General features: G+C 36.7%; 1 protein-coding gene across 1 annotated transcript in view; it reads left to right on the top strand.

The window, feature by feature from the left end:
* The window catches only part of MEGF10 (multiple EGF like domains 10), a 98,510-nt gene that overhangs the window by 36,917 nt on the left and 44,429 nt on the right, over positions 1 to 17,164 (top strand). Inside the window, exons 6-7 of the mRNA XM_032206397.1 lie at positions 1,654 to 1,746; positions 16,441 to 16,687. Of these exons, the coding sequence (XP_032062288.1) occupies positions 1,654 to 1,746; positions 16,441 to 16,687 (340 nt within the window). The remainder of the gene's footprint in view (positions 1 to 1,653; positions 1,747 to 16,440; positions 16,688 to 17,164) is intronic.

Below are 17,164 nucleotides of genomic sequence, written 5' to 3'. Positions count from 1 at the left end.
GGTATTCAGTAAGTTATTCAAGCATGCACACATAGCATGTATGTGCACTGCTATCTCATGTTGTTTTATGGTTCACTGGGAAGATTTTTCACACACTTGGTTTAGGGAGAGCTTCAGTGCCCATGTCACCACTTATTATGCAAGAATATTCAAAGATGTAAGTAATTCATATCTAGATGTAAAACTAATGGAGTTGTGGGATGTATTATTTAGTCATTATTTCCGTAATAGATAGAATGAAATAGCTTTGGGAGTATTAATACACATTAATGTTTTTAACTTTTGACATTTAAAAATACATATTCTCCCTGTTGAAGGTCATTTTAATGCACATCTGAAAAGTAGCTTATTAAACATAAAAGTTGCAAAGGAAACCTAAAGGCTGTAATATGTAATTAGTGTCTGGGATCCCAGATAACCAATGATTTAAGTAATATATACTGTTGATCTCTTTGTGGCTCTCTTTCTTTGTGACCACACAAAATATAAATATGACTATCCTGCTTCATCATGTTTAATTAGAAAAACTATCACAGGACATTTTACAAGTATTTGCTCCAATTATTGTATAGCACTTTCAATCTGTTCAGCACAGAAATGATTTGTGTGAAGTCTCATTAAAATTCTTGTATACACCAACTTTGTCTTTCCCCATTGTTCACCTTGTATTAATTGGTACACTGATCATATTCCTGTCATTTTTTAATTTTTATTTTTTCTGGAAATGTAGGTTCAAAGAAAATTCTCATCCTGTGCACATTTTTTAAGTTTTATTGTTGTTTGAACTGGATGGAAATGATTCCAGTGTATATATTTTGGAAAGCTGAGGGCATTTCCTTATGAATATAATGCCAAAAAAGTTGCTGGTTGCCAGTTCTTCCTTTTGTATTATGAGTCAATTATGTTGGTGTGCAGCATACAGAAGCTAATTCAAGTTTTCTTTGTGTCAAAATGAGGTGTCAAATAAGACTTATTTCAAAATAAGCCTTATCTGCAGAACCACACACATACATTCTTGCAAATCATAACAAAAAATAATAATGAAAACTTTTAAGCAGCTCTGATTATCACTTATTAAAAAGTTGCAGTGATTCATAGGGTTTGTACCTTGTGCCTTACCTTAAGTGTCATCAGTGTATTGTTGTGCTTTATTTGAACTATGCAACTATTCAGAAAAAGCAATATTAAAGTCCTGACGTGTTGCGAATCATATTTTGTCCATGCTGTTTCAAGAGAACCACATGTTTTTGGCTTGCAGTTTTCCCTTTCTTAGGGTAAAGGGTTTCACCCTTGCTCAAGCAGGGCCACCAAGAGCAGGCTGCCCACGACCATATCCAGGCAGCTCTCTAAGCTAAATTACACTATGACTGTTTTTCCATTGAATGTGGACAATTTTCTCTTTGTTAAATGCAGAAGTATTTGAGAAGCACCAACCTGGATTAGTTGGATCCTTCAGAATAAGGCAAAATGGAAGAGACAGAAGTCAGATAACTTATTTTGAAGAGCAGCCATCAAATATTAATGTGCTAATATTTATTTTACTTTTAAACGGTATTTGAGGCATGAAACATCTGGAATGAGAGTAAGTTTTGAATATCTTTCCAAGTGTTAAGAGCTGTAATTAATTTTTATTCTTATTTCCTTCTCTGACAGCTCACTGTGCTGACAAATGTGTCCATGGTCGCTGTATTGCTCCAAACACCTGTCAGTGTGAGCCTGGCTGGGGAGGACCCAACTGCTCCAGTGGTGAGTTTTCACCTGCTTCTGCCTGTCTTGGGCTTTTTCCAATGTGTTGTCCTCTATTTTGGGTGGATTATCACTGATCCTGTGCTTGGTCTCCTGGTCAAGGCATTTGTTTTGAGTTGTGAGGTTCTGTGTCTGTTCTGATTTTTTTCTTCATTTACTTGAAGACAGTGTTACCTTGTAGCAGCACAAAATGTCTTGAACTATTTTGTGCTCAGAAACATTCCAAAAAGTACAGATCTTAGTATCTGGAGTAAGTAAACAAAGTTGTATTTGAGCAGTAAAATCTTTTTTTTTTTTTTTTTTTTTTTTTTTTCCATTATTTTCTTGCTCTGTGAAGAATGATGGTGCAAGGTCATCTACAAAAGCTATAAGTAAATCTTCCAGACAACCCTATCTTCCTTTTTTTTTTTTTTTTTTTTTTTTTTTTTTAACCAGCTGTGTTCTTCTCTTGCATCAATACTTCCTCCCTGTTTGCTCATTCTCTTTACATTTTTTTCTCACTTCAGTCATCTTTCTCCAACTGTCTTCTCCTTCCCCTTTGCCATAAGAGTGTGTGCAGAAGAGAAGGGAAGCAAGAAAGGAGTATCGAGGACATATATAGGATGAGTCTGGGACACCTTGCTATGGTGTCCCGGTTGATATATGGCTTTAGTCACACATCAGCCAGCTGGTGGTCATACTTAATAGGGAAATTATGAAGGTGGAGGCCATCACACACTTCATACAAGAACATAGCAAAACCATGTAATGAAGTACTAAAGTAATAGCAATTAACAACATTTTTAGGCATTGCAATTTTCTAGACCCTCTGAATGTGAAACCAGGTGCTGCAGTCGAGGAACGAGGCTGTCATAAGACAATGAGTCTTGACAGAGGGCAGAAACCCCTCCATAGTAGGAGTGGCATTTTGTGTACTTTGTCTTCATCTGTCAAAGGTAAACAATTCATGGTCTGCACAAATTATTTTTTGCCTTTACCCAACATAGAGTTTCTCAGAGTAATTCTGTATTTTTGCTCATTATAACAAGTTATTTATTCAGTCTTTCTATTCCCTTTCATAAAGTCTTTGGAGATATTATGTTTAGTCTAACACTAAATCATGTACTTCATTACAGTCAAGTTCAAAGTAGGTCACTGCTAGTGACTGTCCACTTGAAAGGAATGCATTATTTTTTTTTAGTCAAAAATAAAAGATATGTTCATAATTTAAATTTAACAGACCATATAAAAATATAATTCATAAAACAGAGCTTATGTTTTGCATAGCTATTATGCTACCGGTTTACTTAGTATGGGATTCCTGTAAAAAATAATAACTGTGAAAAACATAGATAATCAATAGGACAAAAATAATTTTGGTTATATTTTCACCCTCATTTTTTTCACTTAATAAAAATATGGATTTTTTTTTTTTTAGTAAGATACTTTAGTGACTCTCCATCTGGAACTGATCATGTGTTGCTTATTTTCTGAAATATGAGAGAGAATTAATAAATTACATGAAAAAGAACTTACTATTTTAAAATTATTATGTTTGGTGTATAGTCTTTGTATATACTTACAAGCGCTTCTTCTCATAAACAGCTCTAAAGAAGCAGCAAATTTTGCTTAAGGCATAAAATGGAAAGAGTTGGCATTGCAGTGTTATGGTAATGCCGATCTTAATCTAGTGTGCTGAATTGTAAAAGGAAATTGTCAAGAAATATTATCTTTCTTTTTGAAAGCCTTATGAATTGAGCTCCTCTGTAACTAATCAAATGTACAAAAGAAACGTGTATCACTATACAACCTAGAATGAGGAAATACTTTTATTTATTGAAATTTCCAAGTTTGAAACTAATTGAAAGGGCAATTTTGATGAGAGAGGAATCTCTAAATCTCTCTTTGGAAATAATCCTTCCTCTCACAGGATTTTGTAGAATCCATTTCCCTTACCTGTCTGGTATAATTCATTCTGAATACATGTGCGGCTATTTTCCTGTGCTTCTTCCTCAGTTCACTGCCTTTTACTGCTTGTCATGGCAGTCTCAATAGCAAAAATACTTTCTGGTGTGAATACACAACAGGCCAAAACTGAAAGAGCCTTTGTTCAAGCACTTTTGAACAGCGTGATCTCTTGAGAGTTTTGTGATCCTCAGAAGGCTTCTGCATGACATTAGAGCTAACTGGAACTGCAGAAATTTGTTTCAGATTGCTAGTGTGGCCCTAGAAGTGGGGTAGGCTGAGGAGGGGGATAGTTTTGTTCATGTGTTACTGGGAGATTTGGCTTGGAATTTGTCCCATTCCATGCAGACAAATTTAAGTAAGATGTTGCTTTCACTAGATTGTCCTTTTGAGTGTTAATGCCGCTATTTGTTGCTAACCATGTGTGATGTACTTGTCCATGTGTCTGAGAGCTACAATGCAGATCACATCAAATTGTAGAGCAGACAGTAGTCTTGGAAAGATAAGTTGAATCTCTGGCACTGGCTTTTATTGTTGATTGCCCTGGCGCTTGGTGTAGGAGATTTTCAAATTTTGCTTTTAACTGTATTTTCTGCCTGATCCCTGACTTGATTAGTGTTAGTAACAGAAAGGCACAATGGGATACAATGAAGAGAGAGCTTTATTTTTGCAATCATTTCTGTTGATACAACAAGATACTAATTAAAGCAAAATACACGTAAATTGCCATACTGTATTAATGTGCATCATATAAACACTTGATTACTTAATTAAATAATGAAGCAGGAACAATGGTTAAAAGACATGCCAGTACAGTAGTGGTTACTGATGACTAAATAAGATAGTCTGACTGAAGGGGAGAGACTATTCTCAAAGTGGGAGATCCTAGGCAAACTCTCAGATTTGGAACTCTGTTCATTTTCATGGACACAGATACCTTGGAAGCAACTGTTTTCTACCTAAGCACAAAAATTTTCATAAAACTTCAGAACTAAAGATTTTCTTCCAAAATATGATCCTTTCTCTATTGGGATTGATTATTCTCCTTACAAAGGAATTTCATTTGCAAGTATCAGAACAACACTGCTAGACCTGTTGCATCATCTGTCCATCTGCCAAATCACACCCTATGCTTTATTTGTTGTCTCTCAGTTCTATTTACCCACTTTGTTTAAAACAATTTTTTAAACCATATGCTGTGGCCTCTGTATTACAGTGGGTTCTGAATTACGGTGGTGGTAATTGCAGACAAGTGCTTCCCGAACACTGTAATATTCTCTCTAAAAGTGATAGTAATTGCATGGACTAAATTGGTGTATTGTACAATAAAAGCTGGGTAATTACATTTCCTCCTATCTTTGCACACCATCACATGCTATGGTCTAATAAACTTGTCAGGGACTAAACTTTTTGGTGGACTCTCATTTCCTTTTGTGGCAACCTTTACATCCCAATAGCTTAGGTCAGCAGCTTCTTTCAGTTCGGGGGAAAGAAGGATAAAGATTTAAGTAGAATACTCTGTCAATGTCTCTGAGGCTGTCCTCATTCAGTGCTTATTTCTAACCTAACCCTTAGCTCTCCTGTCCTTCACATCCTCTGCCGATCTGAAAACCTTATATCCTACCCCAAAAAAATGTATGAGTGGATGTTTTCTGCTGTGTGTAGAATATGGATCATGTTTTATGAATTTGACTAATTAAATTGTATCTCCTTGGAGAATGTTTCCTCTGTGAAATGTTGTTGTTTGTTTTTTTTTCCTTCAGGCTTTTTTTCTCTCTCTCTCTTTTTTTTTTTTTTTTTTTTTTTCCCTCCAGTTAAAGGTATTGCAGCCTATTAGGTAGTATTTGCTTGCAGTGAATTTCAGTGGGAATTGATGAAGGAGATGATGCTAACATACATCTATCTAAAAAAAAAAAAAATTTTTTTAAATCAACAACTTGAATTGGGATGTCACTCATTTACACAATACTTCCATCCTAGCAGAACGATAAAAGTCATACAAAATAAGTTATTCTAATAAAGATTTATTGACTGAGCACGGTATACAGATTAATGACAAATGAGTGGACAGAAGACATGTTGAATGCCTTGAAGTACCTTGAAGTGAGTCAATCAGCACAAACAGCACACTCTCAGCACCACTTTGAAGTGTTTTTGAACTTCAGGAGTGTAAGTTGATAGGTCCTGGGGAGAAGGACAAAACTCAGAAAGAGACACAGATAGATATGTTTATAGGTGAAAAATATGAACAAATAAATTTTATTGAAAAGAAACATCAACCAACCAACCCCAATCTTTCCCTGCTAAACTAGATTGCTAAACTAGATTATTGTTTGTATCAGATTTTTAAACTGTGTGTGTCAGGTTGCGTTGTTATTTGTTATAAGAGCATTTTTGACTATGGGCTGTATATAGAAGTCTTCTGTAAAAGTTGCTAAGTGTAATGATAGCTGGCTGTCCAGACGTGTAGAGCAGATCAGACTCTGTTTTCCATTTATAGATTATATTTTCTGCCCATTTTCTTTTCTCAATATTGGAACAGTATTTTGCTGTAATACATAATATACAGACCTCATCATCAGTTTTGAATGTGTGTGCAAGTTAGATACATATGCAACCTAATGTGGATCCCCAGTAAAGCAATCATGACGTTCACTTTGTTTTTCTTCTTATGCCCAGTAGTCCACAAATAATTCCTTCAAAATCAATAGGACAATTTCTGAATAAGCTGGAGCAGAGGCAAAAGGCCAAAATCGATATTTCACTGGCATGTCTGCAAGGAATATAGCCTTCACAATCCCCAGCTAGCTTCAGTAGTAAGGCAGAAAGGGAATGATATATATTCCATTTTGGTTTATGACAACTATGCTAAGACTGTCTATGGAAACACGAATATGCACTTTCTGTTCTGTTGTGTAATCTCAGATTTGTTTGAATTATTGGATTTTCATTTGTAATTTAATTCTGTTGGTAATTAATAGAATAATATTGTGACTATAGTCTGAAGGCATGGAGGTAGAACAAGTAGCTTTATGGCATTAAGCAGTTTGACTCCAGAGTTCTATAAACCATGAGAAAAGAACAGCTTTGTTTTTTTCTTTAGTATTTCAAGTTGAGTGTTTAAAGCTGTCAGCTCAGAAAAACATCTTTGTACCCTTAAATGCACCTGTTAAGGAAAGGTACGGTAGCCCTGCTACTGTCAGATTTCATTTACTCTTGTGGATGTTTATAAAGTTTACAAATTCCATGAAAATCTTGCTGCTTTCTTCATGGCACTTGGCAGATGCAGAGTGTGGCAGAAACTGGATCCCTTGGCATAGCTTGTGTGAGACACTCACGTGAGCTGCAGACACTGCCAGTTTCTCAGTGGGGCTTGTAGTATCCATTAACCCTGAGGAGGTGGATGTGTGAATATTTTCTGCAGACAACATTACACCCCAAATAAAACAGCCCCCAAATTCTAGGTGCTAATCAAGGTGCCTAGGAGCATCTCATATGTGACAACACAACTTGTGAGCCTTGAATGCTAAGGCATTGCTTTCTGTTTTGTTTCTCAAAAACATTTGAACTGAGAGCTTGCGAGATAGAGAGCCTAGTTCTTCCTTAATTTTTCTAAGCCATTCAACAGGCAGTAGGAATGAGTTCTGGTTTTAATCACATGCTAGTACTACAGAGGATTAATTCACAGAACTTAGTAACTACTAAACACACTAGTAAAACTGCAGAGTGTCCTGATATGGAGCCATTTATTTTTATAGAAAATGTAGAGAATTAGCTCATTCAAGTAATTTAGAACCTCCCTCCTGCCCCTCAACTTCAGAATGGCCACATATAAATGCATTATGTTAGCAAAAGTGACAGAATAATATAAACAGTCTTAAATTCAAACTTTTCCTATTATGCATATCCTTCTTATAGTTTTTACTTCTCTTAGGTAGGACTTCTATAATTCCATAACTGACATAGCAGTTTTGCCAGCTGAACAATTTATTTTCTCCTCTAACAAGGCTAGTATTTCTGGGATGAGAAACCGACCCACCAGCAAGTCAGGACAGGTGCTAACAGGGAAAACAGATATTAATGGAAGTAGCCATCATGTTCATTGTCAGTGAAGTCACTGCAGTGGGATCACAGTAGGTCATATCAAAATTCCCAGGGCTACACAGAAGCTGTGCTTTTCTGGAGTACAACAATGCATTTAAAACTATATTATTATCATGTGTAAGATCATTTCTATAAAGCAAGTGAGTTGCGAAGTTTTAGGATTTATATGATGCTTCATTTTTTTCTGATGGATTACCATTTCAGTCTTGAAGTGAAATCATAAACAAAAATGTATATTCTACAAAGCTGAGTTATCAGTTACAGAATTTACTTAAACTGAGATTTACTGAAAAAAGACACCGAAGTAAGTGGCAATCATTTTACTCATTTGTAAAAAAAAAAAAAAAAAAAAAAAAAAAAAAAAACTGGATCAGAGAAGTCTTTCATTTTGTCTTTGACCAATTTTTTAAACTCAGTGTATTTGTGGTGTTTACCTGAGCTGATTTGTTGGATAACCTGTTTTTTTTATATTTATTTTTTGCCAGTAGCAATGCAGAAGTATTTTTAGAGTTGGTTTCTTTTCGGTCTGTTTTATATATTTGGTCACTGGCTCATTTAGCAGGTTTCAAACATGTGAAGGATAATTATAACATTTTTTACTAACTTAACAGTTAAGATGGAATTTCCCAATTAATTGGGGGAAAGGAAAGGAAAGGAAAGGAAAGGAAAGGAAAGGAAAGGAAAGGAAAGGAAAGGAAAGGAAAGGAAAGGAAAGGAAAGGAAAGGAAAGGAAAGGAAAGGAAAGGAAAGGAAAGGAAAGGAAAGGAAAGGAAAAAGCTAATTTATGGCCCTACTTGGAGATCTGTGGAATATTGGAATCATGGACAACAATATATTTTATACAATTCAATCTTTTGTAACTTTTCTTATAATAGTGATTATTTTTAACACATTTTATCTCAGTACCAAGTAAATTGAACATCAAGAGCCATCTGTATGTGTTTTCCCTAGCCATTATCCAGACTTGTGTTCTGATGTCCAAAGCACTTTAAAGAGTCTTCTGAAATTTATGGCATGTGAAAGGCATATAGTTCTAGTCTTTTATAGTATCTGAAAAACACATTTTCATTGTTCTTCCACTTCACGGATCAAAAGGCTTTTACAAAGTAATAAAATAAAATAAAATCCCTAAATTAAATTAAAGCTTAGCATTTTGAATCAAAATCCTTTCTTTTGCACAAAACAAAAAGAAAGAATGAAAAATATGCCACAGGGTAAAAAGCCTTCAATATAACAAATGAAATCAGATAGAAACAAAAGATTCAAAGGAAATTCAGATTTTAATAGAAAGCATGTTCTGAAAAACAAAAACAAACAAACAAAAAAAACACTGTGCATTTCTGTGTCTAGGTTGTTGACATACTAAGTCTTTTACTAAAAGTCAGTGATATTTTATAATTATTATAAGTGATTCTCTGCAGGAAAAGATTTATATTCTGATATGTATGTGCATGTATTTTCATAAAATCCTGAGGTGTCTAGAACAGCATATCCAAAAATACATGGAGAATAATCTCATTTTTTTTGTTAAATCAGACTTTGAAACTTTTCTAGAGGATATTTTTATTCTTGTATTCAGAATAGCCAGCTTTGTTTTCTGGCCTTTTAGACTCATCTCTGAAATTTTTGTTTGTCATGTTCCATGTTTACTGTCTTGCAGTCTGTGCTGACATACAGGTTTTTGGCACTAGGGGCTTATTGCATCTTGTCAATTTTTGAACATACTTGGTAATTTATAGATTTCAGAATCAGCAGGACTTGAATTTTATTTGGTTTTAATTCCACTTGGGAGATTAATTATCCTGCAGGAATGTTCCGAGGGAAACAAATGCTATCAGTTCAGATCCACTGCTAACCAAACCGTAGTATCAGAGAATAGTTTTAATGCTCTGTAAACTTCCCAGTAAGGTTGATCTGGATTTAGATTGGTGACAACTTTTATATTTTTGTCATGGCTTTTGCTTAGTGAATCAACAGATGTTGTTCTAAACACAAACATGCTCAGAAATTGAGTAACATCTGCATGGCTAAGACTTTTCCTGTTCATATCAGCAAAGAGTTATTGAGGATCCATAAAGTGTTATCACATTTAGTTTTGTATAGATCAAAGTTACATAATGTATTAACATAAAATATGATCTGACTGCTGTTATGTATGTGAAAACCTTGTTTTCTGTGAAGGTTATTGATGTAATTTTCTGACAAGATTTTAATCTGGAGTATGGTGTATGCCATGCCTTTGCAAACCTTCATATTGTAATTATAGGAATTGAGGAAATTCCCATAATTGGGGAAAAGAGTGAACACTATGTTCATGTATGCAATACATGAATTAGAACTGAATTTCCTTTTTCCTGTTGACAATTGGAAGTCAGATGGGGCATCTGTTGTTAATTGAGAAAGGGGAAGTATGCGTGCATTTATTTATTGAGGTCCTCAGAAGGGTAGATGAGCTGAGTGGCTATTTCACCATGGAAATATAGCCTTCATAAAAAGTCATTTTGTTTTGTTCTGAATTTCTTACTGAGATCCATCAGATTCTACTTAATACTGGATATCTGAGATATTAGTTCTATTAACATGTATTTAGGTTAAGACAAGCATTTTTTCACTTCTGTAGTTGAGGAAAAAGAAGCTATTCCAAATTCAAAACTATGAGTAGCTTTTGAGTGGTTTTTGACAGCCAGATTGTCATAAATCAAAAACTGATGTTTAGATACATCAAAGTTTTCTCAGTGTTAGTCTGCTTCATTAACATCGTCAATTCTTAGCTGTTAGTAGCTGTTATTCCCTGATAATCAGAATTATAGAACAGTTTGGGTTGGAAGGGACTTCAAAGACCATCTAATTCATGCCCTCCCCCCCAGCCATGGGCAAGGACCCCTTCCTCTAGATCAGGTTGTCCAATGCCCCATCCAACCTGGCCTTAAACACTTCTAGGGGTGGGCATCCACAGCTTCTCTGTGACAGTGCCTCACCACCCTCAGAGTAAGTAAGTTCTACCTAATGTCTAATTTAATTCTCCCTCTTTTAGTTTAACGCCATTCCCCCTTGTCCTATCACTTTACTTCCTGACAAAAAGTTCCTCCTCAGCTTTTCTGTAGTCCCCCTACCACCCTTTTAGGTACTGGAAGGCCACTACAAGATGTCCCTGGAACCTTCTCTTCTCCAGGCTGAACAACCCCAACTCCTCCAGACTGCCTTTGTAGGAGAGGTGCTCCAGACCGTTGATCATCCTCATGGCCCTCATCTAGACTTGTTCTAATACATCGATGTCCTTTTTGTGCTTGGGGCCCCAGAGCAGAATGCAGCACTCCAGGTGGGATCTCACAAGAGTAGAGGGGAACAATCACCTCCCCAGCCCTGCTGGCCACACTGCTTTTGGTGCAGCCAGAATACAGGTGGCTTTCTGGGATGCAACTGCACATTGCCAGCTCTTGCCAACCAACACAAGTAATGCAAGTCACCTGTGGACACTCCTAGAAATGTTACTCTTTTCTTATTTATATCCTCTGCTTCAAAAGACTGGAATACTTTTTAAACAGGATATGTTACAGTTGATATACTCCTAGTTGTAGATGGTGGTGGTTCCTGGAGTCCTTGTAGACATCTTTTCTGTCCCTGCAGTACCCTGTACTTATTATTATAAAGTAGTCTTAAATTCTTTCTGCAAGAAAAAATGCAGAATAGAACATTGCTTCTGTCCTAGAGAACCCATCATTGAAGGAAAAGACATTAACACAAAGCTCAAAACATAGGAGATGAGGAAGGAAGCAACACTGACAAATGACCATAGCAGATACTGATTTCAATGTACTTGCTGCTTAACGTCTACTTTTTGTGGACTTCATGGGAAGGAAGAGTTACAAGGTAGGGGCATGGAGAAGAGCAACATGACAGTTTTATAGTTTGGGGTTGTGGTGAGCTGTGCCAAGTAGTAGAGGAAACTTGAGAAGCAAGAAAAACAATGGTCTGAAAATGTAACAAAGGGGCTAATGTCATGGACAGTGTAAATGTGGTGGTTGATATTTGTATACTGAATGATAAATGATAAATGAGGGATAGACCACAGAGGCCACGAAGTAAGGACAAGTTAATAGATATCTGAGAGTCAATGGAGGGACGCAAAGGGAAGAGCAAAGATTTAGACATGTCCTTGATATGGCAGCCTAGAAATGAGGAAAGGACAGCCACAGATATTACAGGCAGCTTCAGTTTGTTTTCCATACTGAAGCAAGGAAAAGTAACTTTCATTTAGAAAAGGCTGTGATTCCTTGAACATATATGAAGAAATTTTGCTGATGTTTTGGAGACAGAAAGATAGGAATTCTGCATATTTGCCACTGTTTATTTTAAATTTGTACTTGACAATGTGTTTGCAGTGAGAGAGTGGTTTAATGTATTTCTGCCACTTGTGGAAGGGGATATTATTTTAAGTTGTTTTAAAAGACCATAACAATATGATAGCTATGCAGTAAGGGTCTCCTCTGTTTTGCCAAAACCACACAACAGCATTTTGCTGTACAAAAGGGAAGATATATAAACCAAAATAAAATCTTGGTGCTACATGTAAGACAGCTGCAAAAAGCAATGGTAAGAAAAGTAAAGTTTTGCTGTGATTTTTTTTTTCCTTTTACCTCCCCATTAGCCTAAAAGAAAGACAAAAGGAGAAGGAAGTCAGATTTCAAAACAAACAAAACATTGACTTGAATGTGATGTTATAAAGGGAGCTATAGCATACTTAAAATGTAGTCGTAAGTCAGAGTTTCTAAAGAGAATTTTCTTCTGAAATGTTCTTTGACTTGATTTGATAGCCTTATTTTGTTCTCATTATGGGCCATTCTTTACTGAAGTATAGAATTGTAGGTGATCAAGGTGGGTTTGTTGAGAATACTTGCTCATTCATTTTTTTTTTATTTATTTTTTTTGCCTTTCAATGAAATCAACTAAAAATGAAATGAAATCAAATTAAAAAAAAAGAAAAAAAAAGGACAGAAAAAAAAAAGACAAATATGCAACCACATTTTGTTAAAAACATCTTTGTTTAGAAGGAACAGAAATAAGTCATCAAATTCTTCAGATATGCTTCTAATTATTATATAAACCAATATTCTGTGATATAAAATATCAGGGCTCCCTGAACTGAAATTTGCAAGTCACCAGCCGCTCACAGAAACCATTTGCATAAAAACATATCTCACCTTGTATAGTAAATATGTGTGTTAAAGTTATAGGAAATACACAACTTCAGTTTTTCAAAGATGCTACAAAATGCCGAAGAATTATAGCAATTTGCGTCACAGATTTATTTTTTTTTTTCCATGAAAGATTTTTTTTTTTACTTGAATCTGTGAGCTTCTCCTTGTTCCTAAAATCATAATTTGGCACTCAGTTTCAGAGAGCATTTTTTTTATGTCTGCAGACTATTATCTTATATTTTCAAACCATTCTTGCTTATTTTACATGAGGGTTTTTGTCCCTATTGCCAAAGGCATACTTTCACTTTCACTGAGCATCCTTTTGAAGGAAAAGTTCTTTGTATGGTATTTGTAGCACTGTATGACGTGCACTGCATGCACCATGGAGACTAAAAAGATGCTCCCAGATGAACAGAATGTGTAAAAACAGCAGCAAGGTGTGGCATCAATACCACAGTGTTGTTAAACATTTCCTTTGATGCTTTTTTTCCCAGCGGTGTAAGATGAAGGTAGTGAGGATCCTGAGAATCTCCTACAAAAACTGGTAGTGAGCATTACAGCTAACTATCTTGTCTGTTTAAATCAGAAAAAAAGGGGGTGAATGCAACATATGTGAAAAGGGGAAGGAGAGTGACCTTTCTAAGAATGGTGCTCTGCATGAAACAGCAGTATCAGGCAAGTTGTATATGAGAAATACAGAAAATTAACCCTGGTTTACAGATTGGGTCTTGCATTTCTGCAGTATTGAGACTGTTTTCAGGAGTCAGTGGGGCTAAGATGCATTGTCTTTATGTTGAGACCATTCCGAACAGAGGACTCCTCTCTCTCTGCTTTGCTTCTATTTCATGCATACCCTCTGCTGACAGATGATGTACAACCTCAGCTCTGTTCAGAAGCCAGGAGCTGGCACTTTGGTGCGTGTGTGCATGTAGTGTTAGCATATGCGCGTGTCTGTGACCTTGGTGCAGTCAGGACAGTGGAGCAGCTATTCTGATTAAACTCCAGCTGACAGTCTGTAACCTGACAATAGTCATTAGCACAAACACTATCCATTCCACCAGATTAGCAGCTGTGCAACTTCCAGTCCAGCTTTCTCAGTTTCTGAATAATAGGAAGCAGCAGAAATAGTCTGGTATTGTAGCTGGTAAATTTAGCTTCCAAAAAGCAATTAAAAATAAACAGAACTCACCACAGAAAACATTTCTACCCTTTGCCCTTTTCTGTTTTAATAGTAAACTGTGTATCAGTTTCTGACAAATCACTTTAATTTCCTATGGGGACCATTATTGATTAGCAGTCAATGGACATAGAGGTAAAATACATGATTTATCTGTCTCATTCAAAAATACTGCTTTTTCCCATTAATCCTGCGAATTTCTCCATGGCTCTGCCCATAACTCACAGTTAGGTACTACACTGGTGACAGAACTTGCATAATGGACTGTTGTGCAGCCATGCTATGGTATGGCCATCATGATCCTGGTGGGATGCTTCACTGTTGTGATGTAGTGAAAAATTACATAGTCAATATTTGTTACCCACCTGGCCATTGCCAGGAGAATGGTCATGAGACTGGAAATCCTATTAGCAGCCATACCATGCTTTTTATTTTAATGATTTCCTGCAAGCATAATGTGAAGATCACGTCAGGAAACTAATAAATTATTATGTACTGTGCAGTACATGCTCTTGCAGTAAAATAGTCTAGAGAGGTTCAAGTTCACAGACACAGCACGTTCACCTCGAACATCAGTAAATCTGCAGGTGTCAGCAGGATGCGTTCAGGGAGGCAGACTGGGGATGGGGCTGTAAAAAGAGCAAGGGGGCTACGAGGATCCTCTGCTTCACAAGTGAGGCAATCTCTAGCAAGGCAATCTCCATGCCTGGGTGTCTGATGCAATGGTAGATGCGTGGTGGATGGTTTTGGTCTGTATGGCTCTGAGACTCATTGTGCTAGTTCTACAAACAGCTATGTGTTGGGCTCCACCATTTCCAGCTGTTCGTGGAAGAGCACAAGCTGGAATTTTTCAACCAAACACTGTCTGTCATGTCTTTATATCTAGGGTGGGTTCAGGCCAGTTTCATCCTTGAATGAGCTCTGCACTGGAAGAGCCATGCTTGGTCAGTCTGAATTCTTCTGTTTATCAGACATCTCAGGACCTTCTTTTTTGTTTTAATTATTATTCCATGAGGAATAACTGAAATTTAAATTATCTATTTTGCTTGGGAACAGAAGGATGACTGTTATCTGAATCCAGACTAATGTGTTAAGTAAAAAAAATAAATAAAATAAGTATAGGGATCAGAGACATGCAACTGTCTCAGTCCCACTGCCTTACATATAAATATATCTCCAAATATCTAGTTTGCTGAGGACAGTTTGAGGACTGATTAAGCAGATTACATGTTCTGCTCCATGCAGACATTTAAAATAAGTTTATACAAGTTGTGAATGAACGTGAGTTATCAAGGGTAAAGGCATCTTGTGACATGCTGTGTGGCACAGATAGCCATGTGTTGTGTGTATAGTTCAGAACAGAAAATAAGAACAGAAAATAAGCATCTTCAAATAGGTAAATGGAGAAACTATGGCAGTAATCAGATGGGCAGTCACTCTGTCAGTTTGAAAAGTAATGCTGGGTGCTTATAATGCTTTAGGTTGCTCTGCATTTTCTTGCGTCTAGATGCTCCCAGTATCTCCATTAAGCATGTGCATTCTTGTGACCTTTGCTGGGGAAAAAAAAAATCTTAAGGAAAAGATTCTTTAAAAGACCTTAATCCCTTTTTATTTGTGTAGCCTAAGTGAACAGCTCCCATAGCTCAATAATTCCTACCCTGAGGATGTGTCTTGAATTACATCGTCTTACTCTCAGAAAACGTGCCTGTTCTTTGCCTGGCGTTTTTGCCCCAGGAGAAGATGGGGAGAACAATGCTTGTCAGTCACCAAGGGGAGAGCCCAGACTTCCAGTAGCTGCAATTGAGGCTTTTCTGTTGCATTGCTGTTATCAACAGAACATAAAAATAAAACCAGGTCATTTGACCATATGATTAGCACATTCCTGTTGAACTCTGTGTGACCTTAATCTTCCGGCTATTTACAGAATTCCTATGTTTCTCTCTTAAGAAAAATTTCTTCATAAACAATGTGTTTTTTCTTTTGATGCTGAAATATCCTGACTGGTTTGCTTATAGGGCTTAATGGGCTGCATTGGGGCAGACAAGGAAAGATGCACTTGAGTGATTGTGATGACACGTTAGATAACCAAAACTGTAACATCCATATGTTTTAACACCAAGTAGTTAATTTCTATTAAGGAGCTGAGGAAGCACCACATAACCTTTTTTTTTTTTTTTTTTTTTAATTTTTATGGTTGACTCATAGTATCTTCAGTGCTCTACCACAAGCTATTTACAAAAGTGCTATAAATTGTTCCTTCTGCCCTTTCAGCATGTGACCCTGACCACTGGGGACCTCACTGCAGCAGCCGATGCCAGTGCAAAAACGGAGCCTTGTGCAACCCCATCACAGGAGCCTGCCACTGTTCCTCGGGGTTCAAGGGCTGGCGCTGCGAGGAGCGCTGTGACCAAGGGACGTATGGAAATGATTGCCATCAAAAATGCCAGTGTCAAAACGGAGCCACCTGTGACCATGTGACTGGAGAGTGCAGATGTCCTCCTGGATACACTGGTGCCTTGTAAGCAGAGGGAATATTATAACCTGGGGGGAGGTTAAGGATTGAAATAGTGCTAACAGGAGAAATAAAGTCTGGAATAAATTCTGCCACTAAGTTGTTGTTCATTCTGCTGTGTAACACAGAGAAGCAGGGCTGGCTGAGAGGCTGCTGTGCAAACCATATTTCACTGCGTCCTCAAGTCGTCTTGATCTGCACTGCTAAGTAAAAGCCACAAAAAGTAGCAGCAGGAGCTTCTTTATGACAACCATGAGGATTGTTTGGCTACAAGTTTGGAAAACTGCGTTGAAACACTTACTTGGTTTTGTCCTAGCAGAATATATATTGAGTTTGTCAGCAGAAGTGAATGAACACCAACCACTGCAGAAAAAAACATCTTTATGAAGAAATAATTCTTAGTTTGCTATGTCTGTTCCCTAGGTTTTGTTAGTTTTTGTTTTTGTTTTTATGGATGCTATATTCAGTTTGCTTCTCTTTATT

Source organism: Aythya fuligula, chromosome Z (assembly GCF_009819795.1).
Source record: "Aythya fuligula isolate bAytFul2 chromosome Z, bAytFul2.pri, whole genome shotgun sequence".
In the NCBI taxonomy this organism is placed as follows: Eukaryota; Metazoa; Chordata; class Aves; order Anseriformes; family Anatidae; genus Aythya; species Aythya fuligula.
Note: the sequence above shows the minus strand (reverse complement) of the source record. Positions and strands in the feature narration are given on the sequence as shown.